We start from the raw sequence: 25,027 nt of genomic DNA, 5'->3' as shown, positions 1-25,027 counted from the left end.
CAGCATAATAGCCAGTCAACTAGCATTAACAAAACTAAAAAAAAAAGTTTAGCCTATATAAATTTAATATTACAGGTTCCATTAGCCACTTGACCTCTGGAAGATTTACCCCCCCCCCCCTTTCATGACTAGGCCACTTTTTGTGATACGGCACTGCGATATTTTAACTGACAATTGCGCAGTCTGCGACTTATAGGGGGACTGCGATATTGCAGGCGGACAATCGGATGCTGACACGTTTGTTGCGGATACCAGTGAAACTAATACAGTGATCAGTACTAAAAATATGCACTGTCACTGTAGTAATGACACTGACTGGGAAGGGGTTAAACATCTAAGGAAAAAGGACAAAGTGTGCCTAGCCAGTGTTTGTGTTTACTATGTGTGTTGCTCTTACTAGGGGAAGAGAACACAGAATACATTCCTTCCCCCTCTCAGAATAGAACTCTGCCTTGTTTACAGAGCTCCATTCTGAGGTTCTGCCCGGTGATTGGCAGGTGCTGGCAGACACCGAGTGTCCGGCGTCCACACATCCCGGTGCGTGGGCCCCCTGCAGGCGGAAGTGCAGGATCACGTGTATATATATGTGATCCAGCGCACAGCTGCCACCCTGTATTAAGTAAAATTGCTATAGGGCAGTCAGCAAGTGGTTAAGAAAGATTACTCAGGTTCAAGGAAACCTTTTAGGATGGCCAATTATGTGGCTCACCTAAGGTTTATATCCAGCACTAGAGGGTGCCAAAGCTCCAGTCCTGAAATCATTATAGAAGACATGTGAAATGTGCTGCACAATACCATGCCTACCACAAATCTAGTAACACTTCCAGGGGTGAGGCAAAGGCAGCCCTGTATGTTGGATGGAAGGCTCAACTGATAGGTAACTATTATCCTAATCTGTTCCCTTTTAAAAGGCAAGTGGGCAAGAGTACATCTACAAAGGTGGGGGTAATCAACATTAATGGAGGCAATGGCAAATGAGAGTACTCCTAGCAATTGTATGGATCTCATTTTTTAGTCAATATGCATCAGAAAATATAGCTCAGCAATATTTTAAGGCTAAAACCTCACCTCAACTTTCAGTCCAGCCTGGAAACTTATGCCATCAGGTATGGTGGTCTGAAAATCTGCAATGGTGTAGTACTCTTCTTCAACATGTGGTGGAGTTGGAGGTTTGGGGAGATTTAGTCCTCGGGGCTGCAGAAACAAATTAGAACAATATCACAATGTAATTTCAGTCAGTTGTAATAGCAATGCTGAAATGGCCAGCTTTTTGGTCACTGGCTCTGTCCCACTCTTCAAGAGATTTGCTACTGGTCCATCATGCTAATAGGCAGCTTCACTAATAAACAATAGGGTGGTAAGGAGTGGGACACATGGTATCTTCGTTACAGAACAGCTCAGGTTACTGCTCTCCTTCTCCCAATGCAAGTTGATTTACTAAAGGAGTAGAGCATATGCAAGGTGATTTTTTTTTTTTACCGCGCTCACCTCATACACTAGGCACCCAAAGCCCACCACACTTAGCAAGTTAGATGTCCACTTGAGCTCAAAGTCAGAACTTGCCCCTGGCCCTCTCATCCCAAAGAGGCATATAGAGATGTGCTTACTGCATTATGAGATACTGGGTAATAGTGTGCACAGCCCTGATTTTGAGATCAAGTTGTCTACTTGTTAAGGGTTCCAAGCTCAGGGGCTCCTAGGCAAAAAAGAATGTGTGTTAGAGCTGAATTTAGCCATAGAAACAACCTCTCTCGGTTTCGTGAACACATGTAATGAAGGATGTCCCATGTCATTCAGGCAGCTGGATCCTGTAGAAATCTTCAATTCAGGAAGTCTTCCTCTTGTTCCTGAACCTCCAGGGCTGAGATTGTTAATAGCTGTGGGTCTTATATGAAGCTGCAGTAAAAAGTTCCTTATGAGGACCCACTCACTCCTCTTCCAAATGTTCTTTCATTGCATTCACTGCCTGTAAAACGATCTGTAAATGGGGGAGAGACTCCTGCGATTCATCAGACTTTCCTCCATTTAAAAATCAGGAAAGCAATGAAAGAAAGTTTCTCAATGATGGAGGAGGATTGAGGAGGTAGCAGGTCCTCGTTTGGGAACTTGGCACCAAAAGTTCAGCAGCAGGAAGAGGACTGGGCATCTCTGCAGTGAAGATTTCCACAGGATCCATTCTTCATTACAGGTAAGTTAGCTGACTAAAGCTATAGAGATTTTGTTTTTTCCTTATGGCACCAGGATTTTTTTCTTATGTAATGCTAAAAAAAAAATTAACAAAACAAAACAAAAATAAATAATGGCCAAGGGTAGAAGGAGAGGAAGCATTTAATTAGGGTTGATTGGAGTTAAATAAGGGTTAAAAATGGGAATATGTTATAATAGCATTACTACTTTTTTTATTAGGGTGCATTCACACCTGCAAATGGACCCTGCCTGTGATTAGATGCAAGAACCTCAGAGAGGGTTCCTATGATTAGGCAGCCCCATTGAAAGTTGCCGGCTCTCACAACTAATCATGCCCACTCGCATGTTATGGCTCATGCAGTGATCACATGTGAGTAATTGGCCTGTATGCACACTGCCTCTATCCAGGGCCGATCACTTGCATGTGATCGCTGCGAGAGTCGGCAAACTCCCATTGCTTTCAGTAGGACTGCCTACTTGCAGCTAATTGGGGAAACTGTGGAGTTCTCACATAGTGGTGTCCTTTTATGGAGCAGTGAAAATTTTTCACTGTTCCATTCTTCAGCATTCTCAGAGGAGATCATTCTCTTCAGGATGCCAGTTTATGAAGCTTTGTAGATCGCATCTCCTTTGGAGGAGCGAAGCGATCTACAAACGCTTTGAACAATGGAGAACGGCCCCTGATACTGGAATCTCGTGAGTCTTTACGAGATTACAGTACCAGAAATTCACTGAAATACAGAGGTGTCAGTTTTTTAAGCAGTGATAAATTATCACTGCACAGTACACAGACATTCCCGAAGGAGGCCACCCTCCTCATTAACAAAATATCTGCCCCCCTACACTATATACACATACACACACACATTATATATCTAGTATTTATTAATTAATATATATATATCTATATCTATAGAGATAGATATAGATATATATATATATTTACTGTTTTGGAGGGTCTGAACAAGGAAGAAGTCAAAAATCTTCCTCCTTCCTCCGGTATTCTCTTCACTCCCCAATTCTCCACCTCTGAGCTGGTGAATCGTGGAGGGTGAATTTTGACTCAGATCCCCAGTGAAGTGCTGAGATCACAGCTTCATAAACTGCACGTTTTTTTGTGTCAGTCTATTACAGCTTCTCAGTGTGTGGAGATGGTCTGGGGAGAATGAGTTCTCCCCGATCATCTCTGTTTCATAAACCGTTAATGGACTGTGATTGGATCACCGCTGATCACAGTTTCATAGACGGACACCCTAATTGGAGGCAGGGTAAATTCACAGGTTTGAATGCACCCAATGCACCCTTCTTTGTCAGGTTGCTTTAACTGATGACATATGCAGATCAAAGATGACACGTTTGATTTACAAATTAATGAAAAAGTACATAGAGTGTATTACTATCCTAGATTTGCCCAGTGACACCTGCAAGTATCATTTCATAGCATTTTAACAGCTGCTTGCTGTTATATGATACATAGCAAGTCCCAAAATGATAGCCAGGAATTGCCAGTGTTTAAGGGCAGGGGAACTGAAGCAGAAGAGGAGCAGAATGTAGGAGATGAGTCCTAGAAAATTAGCTGAATTTTTCCTTAAAATGGATGTAAACCCATACCCAGTGAAGTGAACAGCCTCAGAGGATACACAGGGATTAAACAAATCTCCCTACATAGGTTTTATTTGTATATCTGCTGTCTTTTCCTTGCTACAATCTTTGGAAAGTGCATATTGTGTCAGAAACTTTCTTCCTCATTCAGCAGTGGGTGTGGAGTCTGGGCTTACACTGTGTGAGAGATGATTGGAGGAAAGGCACACCCCACTCCACATAGAGGTAAATTAGCAGAGAGCTTGTCTATTCACAGTACAGCTCTGCATGTTCCTCTGCCTAAGCTCCCTCCCCAACACAAATTTTCAGCTGCTGTTTGTTATCTTGTGTGTCGGAGAACTTGTCAATAATAACTCTGCAGATAACAGAGGAATGGAGCAGCAGAAAGACACAGCACTTATAAGCTTTTGAGAGAGATAAGTAAGCACTACAGATATATGTGACTAGGTCAAATTTCATAAATGGAGTTTACAACCACTTTAGGTGGTTACGCTAATGAAAGAGCTACTGGACCCCAGGTAAAGGAGAGAAAAAAAAAATTAGAGATGTCATGCCAAATGTAAGGCAGTTTCTTTCCTTACATGTGGGGGTCTATTCATAAAGTATTGAAGCTGAACTCCAGGTATCACCTTAATCGCATACTTACATTCATCCAAGCTGGTCTAATGTAAGTATGCATATATCCTGCCTGAGGGACTGCTGTAGAAGCACTGTAGTACTTGGCACTGCCAAGGCAATCTGTTGGATTCTGTGTCGAGCAGCTGCTTCACTGAATACTGAGCAGTCTGCAACAACTGGCCATTCACAGAACACCATGTATTTTTCTTTTCAATGAATACAGGCATTCTCTGATTGTACGATATTGGAAGGAAGGGTAATGACGTCAGCTCGTCCAGGGAACACCTTGAATTCATTAAAAAAAAAAAAAAAAAGGAATCATGTGAACTGCAGCAGTGCTGAGCAAGCGACCACCTATGGTCCGTATACAGTGGGGCAAGCTCGACACAGGACCTGGAAATTTGGGGCGATCACTGTAGAAGTACTCAAGCTAGAATGAGGTCCACTTCTCTTTAAGCTGCGTGACTACTGGTACCTCTTGGTGTAGGTCACTCCCATGGCAACTGAATAATCCTGGTCAGGTGACCTTGTAGACAAGAGGTCCAGCATTAAAGTGACTAAATTGTCCCAAGTTCCAGGATATTACTAGGAATCTGGGTTTCTTCATATGGTCAGGTCCGTTGTAGGGAGAGGGTTCCCAGGACCCCTCCACAGCCCTAAGGCTGGCATCTGTTCTGACCACTTCTAATAAATCAAGGGGGTGGGGGAAGGACTTTCTCATATCCAGCACTGGAGTGGAAATCCATCACGCAATGGCAAATCTGGTCTTGTAGTAGTCAAGTAAGTCTAGCAAGGTGAGTGGGATGATCCAGAAACTGCTTGTCCAACTTGAGTTGGTGGTTTGCGGGCCACCATTGGGCCAAAGATCTTCATGCTAAAGCAGATGGTGGGATGTCCCCTAGACTGTAGAGTCCGAACATGGGTGCAGAGTCAGGCGCTTGTTCAGAAAAAGGAATACCTTGGACAGGGCCGTGTCTAAAATCAGGCCCAGATACTCCATGTGGTGGGTTGGTTCCAGCGTGCACTTCTGGAGATTTGTGATGCATCCAAACCACTCACCAGATTTTTATTGTTCGATGGACATTGGCAGACAGTCTCTGGGCCGACTGTTCCTTCAATAGGAGGATTGTTTAGGTATCTTATAGTGAGAATATCCTGAGAGTAGTGAAGAAGTAGGACAGGAGCTAACACCATGGTGAAGAAGCAGGGTACCATGGACAGGCCAAATGGAAGAGCAACAACCTGGTAGAGTAGCATCCCCACAGAAAAAAAAAAACAGGTATTGCTGATGCTAGTTATAGGCTGGGCAGTTGCCATTGGTGTGGGGATGCACTGGATACCTTCCGCTGCCATTGTACCCTTGCTGGGGGTCTCATGCATCTGTGCACCTTTAAGGAGGGATGGGCTCCCTCCAGGCAAACCTTCCCTTAATCTATCAACTGCTTTATATGTGCTCCAACTTGGGAGACTCTCAAAATTATAGAGTTAGGAACCACAGTAACACTGGGATGACTTGACGTAACCACTGTGGCTCATACATGTGTGCGACTAAACCCCTTGTTTTTTAAGGTGAACTGTTAGACACGGTCAATTAGGTTTTGTTGCAGGCTAGCTGGTAAATGAGCTGTGAATTTTTGTTTGTTTTTAATGTGCATTGTCCTTCCATGTGCTGCTTGTTGCAAAGGCTAGTTAAAGTTTGGGGTGGCTGCCATTTGGTTGTATAAAATGGGGATGTGCACGTAGGCAAACTTGATGTCCACAAAGGGCAAAAAGTCCTCAGGTTGAAGAAGGGAGGTGATGGCTAACTGCAGATTCCATACAGAGTTATTGGAACTGAAGGAATCTGTTGAGACTGGGTTAATGCCTTTTGAGACATTGAACAGGTTCAACAAGAGGCCCTAAAACCTCTCTTCTTGGACAGGGTAGTAACCTCCTGCAAGAGGAGCTGCCAGAGAAAAGCACAAAGATCCACCTGCTTTTGTGGGGAGAAAGAAAAATTTGAGAGCATGACGCGAGGCGAAGGCAGAAACTGCCCCAAGATAAAACGTTCTGGACCCAAGCACTTGAAATGTCCTGGGCCCAAATGATCATGGACCAAACAGAGAAGGTCTGACAGACATGGTTGCAACAGAATGATTATATAGCAGGACCAACCAGAGAGGAAAAAGACCTTAAAGATAGCTTCTATACGTTTACCTACAGAGTCCTTGAAAATGGGGACATCCTCAATAGGGGCTGATGGGGTATTGGTAAATGAGGAAATGACTGGGTCCATGAATGGGACAGCCCACTCCAGGGACCCTTGCTCAACTGAGTATGGTTGAGGAAAATACTTGGTCAACACAACGATTTTCTCAAGATGAGGCCACAGAGAAACCAGCAGGCTGCGTACACATGTAGACAAAAAACATACACACGTACAGAGGGTCTCAATGGGAAGGAGGTTGCCCTGGTACAGTGGCAACCTTGACCCACACTTGCAGGATACACAGTTAGAAAAAAGGGCACCAAATAAAAAAAAAACAACAAAAAAAACAAAAGCAACATGCTGCTTTTGCCACTGTCTGTGACACAAAGTTGCAGCCTGGTGCTCCACATTTCCCCTGACCGACTGGAGCAGTCAGCACCCTGGGACCCATATAGGGCTGCAACTATGACTTACATCAGCATTCTAACAATCCTACCAATTGGAAATGGATGTTAGCGACTAAGCCCCATGCGGATCTTCACTCTCCTGGTGGGAATAACCCGTGAGGGGTACAGGGCTTCACTAGGAAATGGACCAAGGATCCATGGCCATTGTACTACATGCCTAGAAGAGCACCGAAAGTAGGATCCGGCGACTGAAGCAATTTTACAAGCCAGCCCTTCATATTCTTCCTTGGTTAAAAAGTCAACTAATCCAGAAAGCTGCAAGGTTGAAGCTGCAGTAGCTTTGGGGTTGATTTACTAAAACTGTAAAGTGCAAAATCTGGTGCAGCTGTGCTTGGTAACCAATCAGCTTCCAGGTTTTATTGTCAAAGTTTCACTGAACAAGCTGAACTTAGAAGCTGATTAGCTGCCATTCACAGCTGCACCAGATTTACCACTCTCCAGTTTTAGTAACTTAACCCCTTTGTGTATATACTAAAGTAAGCACCCGCTACAAAAAAAATAGCTTATGATCTAAAGTTGCAGCTGCTATTTACTACCCTCTGGCTTACATGCAAAAACAATATAAACACTAGACAGTGCTCGCAAAATACAACCAATGAAAAATAATACAGATATGAATGTGTCCAACAAAAAAAAAAAAAATTTATATAATATATAATATCCTTACTGTCTATGCCAACCTGTACCTGGGAGGCTGGAAGCGTCACCTTTTTTCACGTGACGACAACTTGACCAGTCTCAATGATGTCATTTCATGGCATCGCTTTATAGAGGATGTGCTATTGATCTGGGGTAGAAATCGGGAGGAACTGATGGAGTTCATGGAAGCATTAGACCAAAACAAGTTTAATATGAAATTTACAGTGGACTGTAATCAGTCCTCAGTTACCTTTCTAGATGTCCAAATCTTCATTAATACAGACAACACTTTAGGAAGTTCCCTTTATCGTAAACCAACGGCTGGGAATACTATTCTCCATGCATCAAGTGCACATCCACAGTCACTTATTTCAAGTATTCCATACTCCCAGTACTTACGTATTTGGAGAAACTGTACTGGAGATGATGACTTTGAACAAAAAGCAAGGGATTTACAAACACGACTACACCACCGTGCATATAGCCCAAAATGTCTTAAAAAGGCATACAATAGAGCTAAAAATCAATCAGGTAGTTAATTAATATTTGGGGAACGTAATAAGTCCAAAATACAACCATGAGACTTATAACCAAATATACACAACAACATAGTCAATTAAGACACATCATGAACAAATATTGACCTCTGTTGACCCAAAAGTTCAGAAGCACATCAGTTCCAAACCCCAAATAACATTCAAGCGATCAAAAGCCATACGGGATTATCTTGTAAAAAGTCACTACATTCTACCTAAAACCAAATGCAAGCAAGTTGTGACAACAGGAACTTATGCCTGTGGTACATGTGGTACATACAATTACTGCTCTCTTATTCAACGAGGTCACCAAATAAAACTCCCTAATGGTCAAATTAAAAAGGTTCTACATAGAGTAACATGTCAAACTCCAGGTATAGTCTATATGATGACATGCCAGTTATCATATAGGAGAAATCAAACACCTGTTTTTTCATAGGATAAGAGATCATGTAAAAACTATTTCAAAACTAAAAATGGAGAATCCTGTAAGTCGCCATATGGGATTATATCACAGATTCAATCTTGATATGATCAAATTTGCAGCTTTGGAACATATTCCAATATCAGAAAGAGGTGGTAGTGTAGATAAATATCTGCTACAAGGATAATCCAAATGGATTTATGTCCTGGGGGGGGGGGGGGGGGGGGGGCTACACAACCCCCCAGGCTTAAGGTGTTACTAAACCCACAACAGTAAAATCTGTCTGTATATGCAGCATAGCAAGCTTGTTATACTCACTGTGGAACTTCAGGGGTTAATCCTCTGCATTGTTTACAAAGGCCATTTTATCCTGTATGCATAGACCCCCCCCCCCCCCCCTGCACTGTCTATCTGGGGAAAGCCAGCTAACATAGGCAGAGTAACCAACCTGCACATGCTCAGTAGTGGCTTTTATGCTGGAGAGAACAATTACTTGTTCTCAGAGCAAGCCAGATCACATGATATTGGCATCACACATGTGGTCATGTATACAGGCTGAAGTGGAAATCTCCTCCTACCTGTACTCTCAGCACTGGAGAAACTGTGCAGTTTATTACTGACCGTGGTATACAGATCAGCCAAAAAGGTACATAGTGGCAATATTTTAATGTAAAAAGAAGATTTATAAGCTGTGGGCACTGTGGGGGGACTATTTTTATATTACTGGGTTTAGTAACACTTTAATGATTGTCTGAGTTACAAACCCTTCCTATAGTCCTTTCCATTAAATATTTTCAGACTGTATTACGGCAAATTACGTATTTGTGCTCTGTATTGTAATGCGTTGTTTTTTATCATTATTTGCTGTTAAAGATTTGAATGAAATTTTGTGAAATTAAAATTGTTCTCTGAGTAATCCTATTTGGAGCGATTGATCAGTGGTACACGGACGCCCAGGCACTCTGGAAACTTCTGTTTCCATGGTGTCGTTTTTAGTCCTGTCATGGCTGAGACTTGGTCTCTGTCCATGAATTTTCCTTGTGGGGACACCCGGAGGACCATTGGAGATGTTGGTGGATGCGGCATGTGCTGTAAATCCTTAGATGGCGCCGCTCTACCTACAACTTCTTTGGTATTTACATTCTTGCAAAGTTGGCTGACGCTGACGTCCTGTATGAGAGGAGATGCTCCCTTTCTCTTCCTGTATGGGAGGGGAAGGCGCGCACTGCGGTCCGCGCCTCTCTTCCATATCTGCACTCTGGCTGGACTATCCAGTGACCACGTGCTGCCCATAGGTGTGTGCAGCCTATTGCATTAGGGTGTGCACCCCAAAGCTCAAACACACACTACTCACTACTACTCACATCACTCACCATGTTCATTCAGAAAGGGAAGGGGCATCTCCGCAGCAACACCCGGCAGAAGAGGAGAGGAGGGAAGCCAGAAGTGCTGCAGAGGGAAGGAGTGGGAAGCCAGGGCAGTTGGGGGTATCTGTGCAGCACAGGGTGTTTAGGGTGTGCCTGGGCACACCCGGCACACCCTGTGCGCACGCCTATGGCGCCGCCCATGATGTCACATGCCGGGCGGTGTGGGAGAGATAAAAGGCCGGCGGGCTGTTGGCCATTTTGCTGGAGCCATGAGGGAACAACCTTAGGCAAACATCACCCTGTAAGTTATTATTATTATACACGATTTATATAGCGCCAACAGTTTACGCAGCGCTTTACAATGTATAGGGGGACAACACAAATACAGTACAATACAAAAGGTACAGGAGGGCCCTGCTCATAGAGCTTACATTCTAAAAGGGAGGGGGGGGGGTGGTACAAAAGGTAATAGCTGCAGAGAATGATTTGATGGGGGTTTTATAAAATGAACTGGGCTTGTGACCGATTGGAGATATGTGCAGTTCTGTTTAGTTGAATGATCCCAAATAAGATGAATGCAGCACTATATCCAATCGGTGTCAAGATGACGTACTCGCATCCTATATATAATTGTGTGGTAATTAGAGCAAGTAATGCTCATACAAAACTGGGCAAAATCAATAGGCAATCATAAGTAACTAAAAAATGTCCATAGTAATGAGAAAATCTATTGACATGTTCAAAGCAGTATTCTTGAAGTGAGATGAAAAAACGAATGTAGATGGTAGTTTCTATTCGGAAGGAAATCTCATACACTCGAATCAGCATATAAGGTGGCAGAAGTGGATACTCTTACCGGAGGGGATGACATCGAAAGCTTCAGCAACCCAGCAACTTCAGCTGAAGCTTTCGATGTCTTGCTACCACGCGATTTTATTACCATTTTTGTGATCACTGTTTTTTCAGTGCCTGTCATATCTTTTGACATTTTTTAAATAAAACAACATCCTTTTATCGGATTCATGCCCTATGTGGAGATTTTCTTTCCTTCTTACTAATCCAACTTACATGAGGTGGAAGTCGCCCTCTCCAGGAGCCTGTTGCCTTTGAAAGTCATCCCCCCATCTCCAGGAGCTTGCTGCCTTTGAAGGTCATCCTCCTATCTGATGTGGATCTATACACCACCCTGTAAACTACGGTTGTCCTGGATGGAATTTATCAGTATGGTCTTCCAGCACAGTACCTCAGGGATCGTTGGATCCCCAAAGCTTGCATGACACTCCACCGTATGGTGACTGTGTCCATCCCCTCCGGTAAGAGTATCCACTTCTGCCACCTTATATGCTGATTCGAGTGTATGAGATTTCCTTCCGAATAGAAACTACCATCTACATTCGTTTTTTCATCTCACTTCAAGAATACTGCTTTGCACATGTCAATAGATTTTCTCATTACTATGGACATTTTTTAGTTACTTATGATTGTCTATTGATTTTGCCCAGTTTTGTAAGAGCATTACTTGCTCTAATTACCACACAATTATATATAGGATGCGAGTATGTCATCTTGTCACCGATTGCATATAGTGCTGCATTCATCTTATTTGTGATTGTCTGTTCACTTTGCTCATTGTTTAATCTATAAAGTATCACCTGCATCAATTACCACACAATTATATACAGGATGAGAGTATGTCATCCTGTCACTGATTATATATAGCGCTGAATTCACCCACCATTTATATATCATTATTGCGCGGTGCACCACACTGTTTTGATGCTGGCAGCTATTTCACACAAAATTTTTTTCTTTTTATAATAAGCGCAATTATTCTTGAGTTTTATTTGTTAGTTGAATGATCCCGTCTGAGACCATGAGAAATCTTATAGTATGGGTGGGATATAATATTGTCTTTAACTAATGCTTAATAGAAACCAATTTTAACGGATTCATGTTTACGTGATCATTAGCTTAATATGATAGCGCTGGTTTAAAATGACTTTCAATTAGGGGTCTGTAAATTGTGGATATAATGTGCTAAAGATAAAAAAATTCAAAAAATATGTGATATAAATTTTTCCTCTAAAATAATTTTGGTGCACATTTTGGATATCCATTTGCCAATTATGTATATACTGATAGTCATTCAATAGTTAAAATCAATGAAAGGTAATAACATACAATACTAATTTCAACAATATTTGCTGTCATAGATTCGTATACTCCATCTGGACAAGCTACAAGTCGAATAGAACTGGGAGTCGCCCATAATCAATATAAATATAATTAATGGTGCCTCTGTAAGTAGGAAAATTAGAATGATTATTATCACTACGTAGTATATAGCATTTAATTGAGTGTTTATATTTCTTAATGTAGCCAGGACTCTATCTTTCCTGTGACCATCTAGTCGGCTTTCCCGATCTCCAATATTTGGGCTTCAGTTGATACTGATTTTAGTATTGATTGTCTAGATTTCTGATTCAACAGGTATGTCTAAAATACAACCGATGTGATATTAAATGTATACTGCAAATGCAGAGATTTAAATTACTGCATCAGCCCTGGAAGATTTTACCCCCTTCCTGAACAGAGCACTTTTTGCGATTCGGCACTGCGTTGCTTTAACTGACAATTGCGCAGTCGTACAACATTGCGCCCAAACAAAATTGATGTCCCTTTTTTCCCCCACAAATAGAGCTTTCTTTTGGTTGTATTTGATCACCGCTGCAGTTTTTTTTTGTACGCTATAAACAAAAAAGAAAAAAGGACAATTTTGAAAAATATATCTTTTTTATTTTCTGCTATAAAACATACCCAAAAAAAAAAAAAAAATAATCTAATTTATTCATGAATTTAGGCCAATATGTATTCTGCTACATATTTTTGGTAAAAAAAACAAAAACAGGCATATATTGATTGGCTTGCGCAAAAGTTATAGTGCCTACAAGATTTATGGCATTTTTATTTATCTTAGTTTTTTTACTTGTAATGGCGGTGATCAGCGATTTTTAGCTGGACTGCGACATTGCAGTGGACAGATCGAACACCTAACTGACATTTTTGACACTTTTTTGAGAACCAGTGACATTATTACAGCGATCAGTGCTAAATATATGCACTGACATTGTACTAATGACACGGTCAGAGAAGGGGTTAACATCATGGGCGATCAAGGGATTAACGGTTTTCCCTGGGTGTGTTTACTAACTGTATGAGGGATGGGCTGCTTGGGAGAACACACAGATCCGTCTTCCTGCATAGCAGGAAGACAGGATCTCTGTGTGATCCACTGTCAGAACGGAGATCTGCCTCGTTTACACAGGCAGATCCCCGTTCTGTTTCTGCCGGGAATTATTGCCGACCCGCTGATTGGCTCCCCCTCTGGCCAATGGGCGCGCAAGCGTGCGCACCCACAGAATGCCGTGTACGGCAATTCGCGCAGCCGAGCAAACCTGCCGCAGTATACAGTATCTCACAAAAGTGAGTACACCCCTCACATTTTTGTAAATATTTTATTATATCTTTTCATGTGACAGCACTGAAGAAATGACACTTTGCTACAATGTAAAGTAGTGAGTGTACAGCTTGTATAACAGTGTAAATTTGCTGTCCCCTCAAAATAACACCCTAAGTGAAAATGTCCAAATGGGGCCCAATTAGCCATTTTCTCTCCCTGGTGTCATGTGACTCATTAGTGTTACAAGGTCTCAGGTGTGAATGGTGAGCAGGTGTGTTAAATTTGGTGTTATCGCTCTCACTTTCTCATACTGGTCACTTGAAGTTCAATATGGCACCTCATGACAAAGAACTCTGAGGATCTGAAAAAAAGAATTGTTGCTGTACATAAAGATGGCCTAGGCTATCAATAAAAAGATTGCTAAGACCCTGAAACTGAGCTGCAGCACGGTGGACAAGACCATACAGCAGTTTAACAGGACAGGTTTCCCTCAAAACAGGCCTCACCATGGTCGACCAAAGAAGTTGAGTGCACATGCTCAGCATCATATCCAGGGGTTGTCTTTGAGAAATAGACGTATGAGTGCTGCCAGCATTGCTGCAAAGGTTGAAGTCCATTGAACTTGTCTTGTGGCAGTAATGGTACAACTCCCTGGGGCAAGAGGTGGTTCAGGGCATTCTGCAAATCTGACTGCGCTTAGTTTTTAGTTGATTTTAAAAGCAGAGAGGCAGTAGAGTTTTGAACTTTATCTTGTACCTATTGAAACCACAGACTGAACATACAGATCTGGAATGTCTGTGAACCAAAGAGATGCAAACTGTATCAGACATCCCCCCCACTCCTAGGAGTAAGGGCACCCCATCATTGTGGGGACGGTCTGGTGGCTCTTGTGGGACAAGCTGTGTGCTGAAAGGAACAGCTAAACTTAAGTTGAAGCCACGTTAGAGCATGCAGGTGCTCTGTGTTTAGATGAGCTAGGAGCCCCGGGGGGGGGGGGGGGGGGGGGTTGTTGCTTTTCCCTGAGGGAGGAAGGTAACAAACCTGTGATTTCTTTGATAAACTGGTCAGGTGTCTCACCAAACACACATCCTCCTTGGAAAGGCATAGATATGAGGTGTCTTTTACAGGCAGCTTTCATTGTCCAAGCTTTTACCCATATGATTGGAAATTAGAGCCATTTTGGATATTTGCCTTATGAGGTGTTTCAGGGCATCTACACAAAAGAAGTGCAGAAGGCAACTGTTGTAATTATTCCGTAACAGCACAATCCTGAAGTACAGTGTCATGTTGGTTATTCATTGCCTTAGTCTAGTTAGTTGCCGTTTGACATACATAAATAGCAGTGAGAGCTGGTATAGGGCTGGGCTTGCCAGCTTTTATGAGGGTTTCAAATTTTCTATTACCCAAATCCTTGAAAGGAGGGACATTTTCAATAGGTACAGTGAGAGGTTTGTTTAGAACAAAAGAAGACAGAATTAACCACAGGAATAGTCTACCTTTTTGCAAACACTTTTACCACTGGATAGAGTCCAGCAAAGGATTTTTGGGGTAGTGAAAATCCTTTCAGGAGTGACCCAAACGTTCTTGATTCCACATTCTATTCCAGTGTTCATTGTGTTCCACTCAGATATATATTTTATAGACACACACATAAGCTTTGGAAGCCCACAGCTCCAAACCAGAGTTGGAAGAAAAAAGATATGTCTAAGGGGTATACAGGAAAAAAAAAAACTTACGATAGTAAGATCCCGTCGAGGAGGAGGCCTCTGTCTCATTATTGGAGATTCTGCAGGAATAGGGAAAATTAATTTAAATAGCAATACTTTACTACTCACTCAAAGTAGCAGACATTTTGTGTTAAAATAGCCAATAGGAAATGGTGGAAAAGAGCTTTACTACCCAGGCATTAGATTGACTAGATGGACCATCTAAACACTAAAACTCAAACTTTTAAACATTAGAATGTTACTGCTCATACTATCTTCATATATATACCCCTGCTGAATTGTTTAACAGTGCAATACAAAAAAAAATGGTTGTGATCAAGCATTTATATGTGTATTTTTTCTTCTGTAAATGGAACCTGTGTTTTTCCAAGCAGATCAAAGCATTTGGTGCACTTTAATGCCCCCTTTTCATGAGCACATACTCACCTTTCCATTGATCTGCTCAATTACAAGGCATGAAGAACAAAGGGCCTGTGTAATATTCCAGTCAGTCCAATCAGTTTATACCAGGCTAAAGACTCACCACCCCAATGTGACAGTGATGAACCAATCATTAGTCGCCAGCACTGTCACGTGAGAAGGGCTGGGCTTTAAAAAGCAGAATTCAACTCTTTCCTCCTGGGTTAGATGAGATGGGAGGGAGTGATGGGAAAAATAGAAATAAAGAATTTTTGATTTACAGTTTCTCTGAGTTCATTGACACAGCCTTCTTTATTCAGAACCATATGGTTATATTGCACCCTACAGGAGTAGGACACTAGGCAGAAAAAAGACTTGGCTATGGCCATGGGCAGTCCTAGGTGATATACACCCCCTCTCTGCTATAGGCCTTCAGTTATGTAACAAGCAGTATCAGAAGTATTAAAACTCCATAGAGAGACGGGTGCTGTGTCTGTCAATGAACTCAGAGAAATGAATTTAACGGTAAGTCAAAAATCCTATTTTCTCATTTGTTCATTGACAGACACAAAAAACCAGGCCAACCAGACAAACTGGAGCTCAGCGAGAACAACCTGGAGCCCCCACCTGACCAGCAAAAAAAACCCTCTAGACCGCAGCCTGCAGAACCTTGCGGCCAAAAGAAGCATCTGCAGATGCCAGCACATCCACCTTGTAAAATTTTGTGAAAGTATGCACCTACGACCAGGTGGCTGCCTTGCAAACTTGCGTTACTGACGCCGGATGACGGAAGGCACAGGAGGCACTCAGCGTCCGTGTCGAGTGCGTCTTCACCGGGAAGAGAGGAACCCGACCCTTGATAGAATAGGCCTGAGTCACCGTCTGCCTGATCCATCTAGAAATGGTCCCCGAGGAAGCAGATAGCCCCTTCTTTGGTCCGTCCGTGATAACGAATAGGGAGTCTGACTTTTGAAAAGGCGCAGTGGCCGCCAAATACACCCTGACAGCTCGTACCACATCTAAGGTGTGCAAGGCAAATTCCCTCGGATGTTGCGGCCTGGGACACAGAGAAGGCAACACAATGTCTTCATTTAAATGGAAATCAAAGACAACCTTTGGACGGAAATAAGGACAAGAACGAAGCACCACCTTGTCCCTATGAATCACCAAGAAGGGCTTGCGACAGGATAGTGCCACCAACTCTGACACCCTGCGAGCAGAAGTAATAGCCACCAAGAAGGCCACCTTCTGTGATCACGTCAGCAGGGGAATTTCTCAAATATTTTCAAACGGAGGCTTCTGTAGAATCGAAAGTACAAAAGTCCCACGGTGGCAAGGGAGATCGCACCGTTGGGACCATATGTCACACTCCCTGAATGAAGGTATGCACCAGGGAATGCAAAGCCAGGGAGCGTTGAAAGAAAACGGCTGACACCTGGCCCTTGGCAGTACTCAAGGCCAAATTCTTTGACGCCCCTTGGAAGAAAAGTCAAAATCCGAGTCACCGAAAAGGAATGGGGGGGTGAAACCCTACTGACTCACACGAAGAAATGTACGCTTTCCACGTCCGATAATATACCTTCCTGGAAGTAGACTTTCTAGCTTTCAGCAGGATCGGAATCACTGACGCAGATAAGTCTCTATCCTTCAACACCTAGCTTTCAATAGCCAGGCCATTAAATCCAGCGATGGTAAAGCAGGGTGGAAGATCGGCCCTTGGGATAGCAGATCCTCCCTGAGAGGCAGCCCCCAGGGGGCGTCTGTGACCAGACGCACCAGGTCGGCGTACCAGGGCTGACAAGGCCAGTCCGGGGCCACTAGAATGACCGGATCCTGTCTAACAGCCGTGGCAGAAGTTTGAGAGGAGAAAAGGTGTAGATCAGACAATACTGGACCCACGGAGCGACGAGAGCATCTGAGGCATCTGTCAGAGGATCCCGAGACCTGGCCACAAACCTCTGCACCTTCCTGTTGATTCGGGATGCCATCAGATCCTACCTCTGGAGATCCCCAGCGTAGACAGATCTGTTGAAATACCTCCTGATGGAGGGACCACTCCCCTTGGTCCAATACTTGATGACTAAGGTAATCTGCCTGCCAGTTGTCTACCCCTGGAATGTGAATGGCGGAGATGGCCAGGACGAAATGCTCTGCCCATCGTAGAATGCCGGCTAATTCTAGGCTGGCTAACACACTCCTTGTTCCTCCCTGGTGGTTGACATAGGCCACCGCCGTGGCATTGTCTGACTGGGTCTGTATCGGGAACCCCTGAAGTCAATCCATCCCCTCACTCCTGACTAGGTAGAAAAAAAACTGAAGGCCTATAGCAGAGAGGGGGGTGTATAACACCTAGGACTGCCCATGGGCGTAGCCAAATCTTTTTTCTGCCTAGTGTCCTAGTCCTATATGGGGCAATATAACCATATGGTTCTGAATAAAGAAGGCTGTGTCTGTCAATTAACAAATGAGAAATTTATTTTTCCCATAACTCTCTTCTATTTCCTCTAACCCTTGCAGAGATTAACCGCCCTGCCAGCTGGTGCCCTTCACTCCCCTTAGGTCTGGTGATGGTCTTTTTCTGGATCCTGAGACGACCCCCTCTGCTGTCCATCTGCTGGAATCATCCGCACCATGCATGCAGTGATGTGGACACCCAGAAGAAGGACCTATCCAAAAAATAACCACAGGAGAAGGATCCATCTATGGGCAGCATTACCTTTATCTTATGCCCCGTACACACGATCAGACTTTCCGACAACAAAAACGTGGGAACGTGGTGATGTACAAGACGTACGACGAGCCGAGAAAAAAAGGAAGTTCAATAGCCAGTGCGGCTCCTTTTTCTTGATTCCGAGCATGCGTGAACTTTTGTGCGTCGGACTTGTGTACACACGATTGGAAATTCCGCCAACAAGGTTTTGTTGGCGGAAAATTTGAAAACCTGCTAGCCAACATTTGTTGGCAGAAAGTCCGACAACAAATGTTCCATGGAGCATACACACGGTCAGACTTTCAGCCAACAAGCTCACATCCAACATTTAATGTCGGAAAATCTGATCGTGTGTACGGGGCATTAGAGTTGGGCATTAAACTCAATGTATTTTCCTTACTTCCAGTAGGAACCTGAATGAAAGAGAAGGTATATGTTGCTGGGAAGATCATTTGAATAAACCTGTTGTACCACCTTGAATAAGCAATATGAATATTTTCTTTAAAGTTTTTGGACATTTCTGTACTTCCATAGAGAACAGAACCCACAACAACCATGTGCAAAGTGCAATATACAACACAAATTACATATAGATGGTAAAGTTAAATAAAGACACCCATCCACCCAGTTACTATAAGTTTCCATATTGCTGTACATTGCGTATGCTAAGAAACTCATCTAAATCTTTTTTGATTTAATCTACACTTGTGACAACCGTGGAAGGGATTCCCACATCCTTACTGCTCTACCAGTAAAAAACCCCTTACGCAGTTTAAAGATTAAACTGCTTCTCATCCAACGTGTGACCACGTCTTTTTTTTTTGTAAAGACATTAGCTAAATAGTTTCCTCTTAATGCTGGAGTTAGCATTTAAAGATTTTTATATTGCGTTTATATCCCCTCTCTCCAGGGAAAATAAGCTTAATGTTTCTAGTCATTCCTTGTAACTGAGGCCCTCCATCTCCCTTATTAGCTTTGCTGCCCTTCTTTGTACTCTCTACAGTTCAAACACATCCTTCCTGAGGATTGGTGACCACAACTGGACAACATACCTAAGATGTGGCCAAATCAGGGTTTTGTAAAGTGGTAGAATTGTAGTGTTCTCTTGAGTAAATATTCTTTTAATGCATGCTAATAGTTTGCTGGTCTTGCTTGCTGCAGCTTGGCACTGCATGCTATTGCTGAGTCTGACCTACATCAACCTCTAACTTTGTCATTTGTATCAATATGTACCATGACAGCTGGGTTCTTCTCAGCCCTTCCCAACAATCTGTCTATCCATTCCGAAATGTGCTGAACCTGACCCCAGTGACCCTCTGGGTACACACGGTGACCCTCTTGGCACTGTCAGTGCTACCTCAGCACTCACACTGCCCACCCAGCACTCACAGTGCCCCCTCTGTACTCACTGTGCCCCTTCAGAACTCATAGAGGCCTGCACCACTCATTGTGCCTCTTCAGCACTTCCCTGCCCCCTTAGTGCTTGCAGTACCCCCTCTATACTAACACTGCTCTCTTTGAACTCACAGTGCCTCCCCAGTACTCAGTGACCTCAGTACTCACAGTACCCCTCAGTATTAACAGTGCCATTTAGTACTAACAATTAGAATTTAGCTTGTAGGAAAGATGGATTCCAGTTGGCTGTCACACTCCTTGGGGTTGATTTATCAAAAGCAAACAGCCTGTTGACTTTGAAAGGAAATTTCCTCTAGCCTATTTGCCTATAGTAACAGTGAATAGCCTACTTGCATTTAGTAAATCAACCTAAAGGCAAATAGGCTACAGTATTAATGTTTGTACTGCCATGTTGAATAGGCCCATAAAAATCTTAAAAAAAGCAACATCTTTAGAAGTAGAGACAGCAATTTCAGAAGAAAGGACTGTGAACAGAACATTAAAAATGGTACGTTATAGGTCAGATGATGTATGATTGAATGCCAATGTCATTCATTCTTTTCTCACTTCTTTTGAAGTCTGTAACATGTGCCTGGCGCCCAGGAACATCCCTATCACGACTTGTATAGTTTTGTTGTCTAGAGAGCCCATCCAGGTCTAGAGCACTTGAATTGGCACTTGATCCTGAAGCCAGTTTTTGAGCCAACAGGTCCCCACTAATCTTCTTAAGGTATGAAGCTGGGGCCCAGCCCTCTGCACCTTTATACCTGGAAAAGAGAAATAATGTTATCTTCAACTTCACAGAAACTACAAATCCTCAACTGACAACTCGAATGTCTATAACATTTCTGTCAAAAGAAAATAACTTTCCTCACTGCTAAATTAAATTTTAAATGCACTTGTTCTCAGCATAAACTGATTGGGCAGAGCATGTACTTCTTTAAGGAAAGCCTAACCACAGAAACCAATCTTCACTGTGTGCTGTGGCTCCATCCCCAAACTGCTATGTCACCGTTTCCCCCGTAGGGACATAGGAGTCAGAAGAGAACCTTATGGTGTGCGGTGGGAGACTCAGGCATCCAAAACTTCCAGTAGTGTCCAATATCGTAGAGTATTAGAGAGGTTGCTGGTGGGACAGAGATGCAGGTTACTAAAGAGGGGAGTATAATACCCTCTTCTATTATAGGGAGTGGACCTTGGAAATTTTTTTAATCACTTGAAAGGTCACCAAGTCAAACCACTACAAGATGGATTTTTCTTTTTTTGCACTGCATTTTGCTCATTACATTGTTTTATTGAATAAACCTGGTTCCTTCTGTCCACCTCAGATTTCCACATCTGAAAAAATTTACATTTGTGTAAGTGGTACAAATAAGAAAATATGAGAAGGTAGCAATCCTAAGTAGAATAACTCCACTAACCACTGCTTACTAAAAACTTATGTATACCCAAAGTAATGTTAGCAGTTTGACAAGACAGAGAACAGGCCACAATTCTGTTCCAGGTTCAATGGCTGTGGGATGCTACAGTAGTGTTTCCATCACTCTGCCAGGGTGTGAAATGTACCATATATTTAAAGTTTTATTTATGATTCAGGAAGCTGTCTTTAATAGTTGTGCAGCATCTCTAGTTTGGAAATAGTTCTAAGGGCTATGGCTTCGCTACAAATTCAAGAAGAAAAGCAATTGGTAGCATCAAATGTGAACATAATAATGTAGCACAAGTTTGACCAATAACTGCGAAAAACATAATTCTAAGCAGCAAATTCATCAGCTTCTGTAGCACTTATGTAGCCATTTATAAATTGCTGCTAATGGCTGGCATTGCCTGTGTGACATGGCCCTAAGGAATCACAATATAACAGTTCAAACTTCCTTTGAATTATAAATATTACCTTATTTTCCACCAGCCCTCTAAATTCTTCTGGATGACTTCAACAATGACTCCTTTATCTAGCGTGATTTCATCTTGATCTCTTGCAATATATGGGTAGATCACACTGTATTTCTCCTCTGTTATCAAAAGTGAAAGATGTTTTTTTACAACATGTATAAAATTAGCTAAACTGTATCTAATAACTGGCAAATTCAGCAAGCTAAAATATTACCTACATTCATATAAAGTGTTTTGGTGCAATTATCAATGTAGCCCCAAAATAGTAATAAATATTGTCATCCTAAAGTAGAACAACTACATAAAACAACAAAGCCCAGATCCCAGATATAAGGTCACAATTATTTTGTTCTCAAAGTAAAGGCCAAATCATATGATCACTAATAGAATTTTTTTTCAGAAAATCACACCAGGCAAACTGAAAACTGGCTGCAGCAAAAAATAAGTGCAATTAAAAATTAATAAAACAGCCATATTTTTTTTGCATTGCACTTCTTAAGATGAGTTACATACCACAATCCATATACCAATGGCGTGTCAAAACAAATCACAACTCAAATAACTCAACGAATATAGTTTACAAATAGATTCATGCCTCAGGCATGCAGATAAACATTTCACTGGCTAGCAAAATGAAACATTCCGTGCAAGTCATGCAGACACCAATGGTCAGAGCACATGCAAACAGTAAACAAAGACAAAAAAACAAGCCTCTCTGCACCTGGACACCATCCACTGGTGTACAAATCCCCAAGAGTCCGTCGGCGGCCCACGTGCCTAGGCAAGGACCAGTATCTCCATGGGGCTGGGAGCATGTTGGGAAGCAGGAAGTGACAAAAAAGGAAATGAGGAGCCGTCATTATTTTCCCAATAAGTCGTTCTTTATGGGATAAATTTAGGAACCCAGTTTGTTGGTATTACAAAAAAAAAAAGAAAAATATCGCACATATATGTGGAATATAAACTCTATCTTTACAGTAGTAGTGTAGTGGTAAGTGACATCATGCCCAGTATTCATTGCAGCAGCTTCCCTTATACCATATATAATGTATGTATATATGTATGTATATAATGTAGGGCCAAAACAACTAATTGATTAATCGACAACTAAGCGATTATGTAATGAATCGATTTTTTTCATAATCATTAATCGGCCAGTAACATAATGGGGTTCAAAAAACTAAAATTAGCCCTTTATAGTACAAAGAAAGCAAATAACCGCTACTGTAAATATTAATTTCACTGTTTCACAGTAAAAAAATGAACCCCTTACAGATTTGCTCTTTTTGTACTATAAAGGGTTAATTTGAGTTTTTTTAACCCCATTATTTAACTAATCGTCTTAGGCCTGGTTCACACCTATGTGTTTTGTGGTGCTTTTTGCAGAATCACACTACAGTTCATTTAACATGGCTTCCTATGGGACACGTTCACATCTAGGCTTTTTTTTCAGCCACTGCGTATTAGGAAAGGGTCAAAGACTTTTTTCAACGTAAAATGGTGCTTTTTTGGTTCAATATACTTTAATGGAGAAGTTGCAGAAAAGCATGTAGTGTGTTTTTGCAGCAATTTGTGTTTTCTTATCGTACATCACGGGACACAGAGCCATAGTAGTTACTATGTGGGTTATAGGCCACCTTCAGGTGATGGACACTGGCACGCCCTAAGATAAAAAGTGCACTCCCTATATAATCCCTCTCACTACTGGGAGTATCTCAATTTTTTTGCCAGTGTCTAAGGTGTTGGTCACGAGTAAAGATGTGCTGTGCTGGACTCCACTGGAGCAATCCTTGCTGGGGCTAGCTATGCAGCCGGATCCATTCAAGGTATCTTTTAGGCCGAATTGAATGCTACCCGGGCCTCGTGTCCGAAGAAATGAGGTCTTTGCTTGTAAACGCTCTTTTTAGAGAGCTGGACCCCGGTATCCAGTACTTTTGGTTTTAAGGCCATAAAGTTTTACTGGCGGTGGTGCTATTACAGTTCTAGGATTGTGGGTTTCCCCAAGGATCCCCGACTCCTGAAGGTTTGTTAATGAAACCCACCGTGAAGGGTGAAGATTGGGTCTGTTGGTTTTACCACATAAAACCCTGTTGCAGGAAACGCAAGTGAAGTTCTCCTCGCCATGTTTTTTCCCCTCACATGTCGATCCTGTAGGATCAGAGGCCCGCGCTCCGCGGGAAAACTCTTTTTTTTTTAAATTTAAAAAGAGAGAGAAAGGCGAGGGCGACAGAGGGGGGGTCGGAGCTTAGCGCGGCGTTGGCGTCCTCCAACGTCCAGCGCAGGTATGTGTTTTTTAAATGAATGTGCTGGAAAAAAAATACAGATATATATATATATAGTACTTGTGAAGTATAAGAACAAAACTTATACACATATATGAAATATACAGCATCTATATCAAACATGTGTAAATGACGTGATATATATCCTGTGAAGAAAACGTGACAAAACAACTGAGTGATCCAATGAATCTATCAAAATACAGAATAATAAGTGACCAGTCCAATAAAAGTCCGTATCTGGTATAAAAAAAAATGATCCCACCACCAATTATGAATAAGTGCTGAAAGAAAAAAACTGTGCTGATGAAAAAAAAACACACGCAAATCTTCAGTGGTGACACCTGTGTATCTGCAGGCCGCTCACCTTACTGCCGTAAGGTATACAGCAATTATAAATCACGCGTGCAATGTTCAAAAGATTCCCTCCTGGTTATGATAGTTATGGTTCCTCTTGAGTGATCTCAGTGGCAGGTTAAAATATAAAGGAAACAAAAAAACTCATAGCATAATTCCGTAAAGTAGGCAGGGAGGCGAGGTGGATGAAACACAGACCCAAAGGGTGATGCACTCACTTTTAAATAAGGAGCATAATCATCAATCCACGAACGCCGCGTTCGTAAGCCTCTGGGTAAGTCCTAGTACTGCCTTTAATCCAGAGCCCCTCAGATGTAAACTCGATAATGGGTATTTTAAGGATGGGAAAGAGAGATGAATAATTAATGAATAATAGCAATAATAGCAATAAAAGACTCACATTTATTATGTAGCAGCATACAGCAAACCACGAGCGCAGAGCTCGTATCCTTTCATCAGAAATGAATGGTACCCAGTGCTCCAATCCCAATCTCAAAAGATCTAAAATTCAATTCCTAAATATAATCTCTTTTTTTGCATGAAGTCAATCCAATCTGTTATCTCCATCCTACAAGGAGGAGAACTTCTGGCGTCAATCAACGTCAAAGATGCATATCTCCATATGCCTATTTCCTCGCTCACTAGTAATATCTTCTTTTAAAGTGGAAAATTCATTTTCAGTGTGTAGCTCTGCTTTCCCATCTAGCTGTTGCACCTCAAGTACAAAGGTTCTGGCTCCTTTTCTAGCCAGATTGAGGGCCCAAGGTATAACGATTATG

The 25,027-nt window shown here is 42.2% G+C and overlaps 1 protein-coding gene across 3 annotated transcripts in view; it reads right to left on the bottom strand.

Annotated features, from left to right (window-relative positions):
- Nucleotides 1-25,027, bottom strand: part of SH3PXD2B (SH3 and PX domains 2B) — a 296,070-nt gene that overhangs the window by 4,266 nt on the left and 266,777 nt on the right. For 2 of the 3 annotated variants that reach the window (XM_073620591.1, XM_073620590.1), the window contains 4 exons: nt 21,614-21,731; nt 20,287-20,486; nt 15,225-15,274; nt 1,069-1,194 (listed from right to left, as the gene is read on the bottom strand). In XM_073620591.1, coding sequence (XP_073476692.1) covers nt 1,069-1,194; nt 15,225-15,274; nt 20,287-20,486; nt 21,614-21,731 — 494 coding nt within the window. Of the gene's footprint in view, nt 1-1,068; nt 1,195-15,224; nt 15,275-20,286; nt 20,487-21,613; nt 21,732-22,333; nt 22,418-25,027 lie in introns of all 3 variants that reach the window. The other variant, XM_073620589.1, reaches the window with a different exon arrangement.

This window comes from Aquarana catesbeiana, linkage group LG03 (assembly GCF_042186555.1).
Source record: "Aquarana catesbeiana isolate 2022-GZ linkage group LG03, ASM4218655v1, whole genome shotgun sequence".
Classification (NCBI taxonomy): Eukaryota; Metazoa; Chordata; class Amphibia; order Anura; family Ranidae; genus Aquarana; species Aquarana catesbeiana.
The sequence above is the reverse complement of the archived record's forward strand: the minus strand, read 5'-3'. Positions and strand labels throughout refer to the sequence as shown.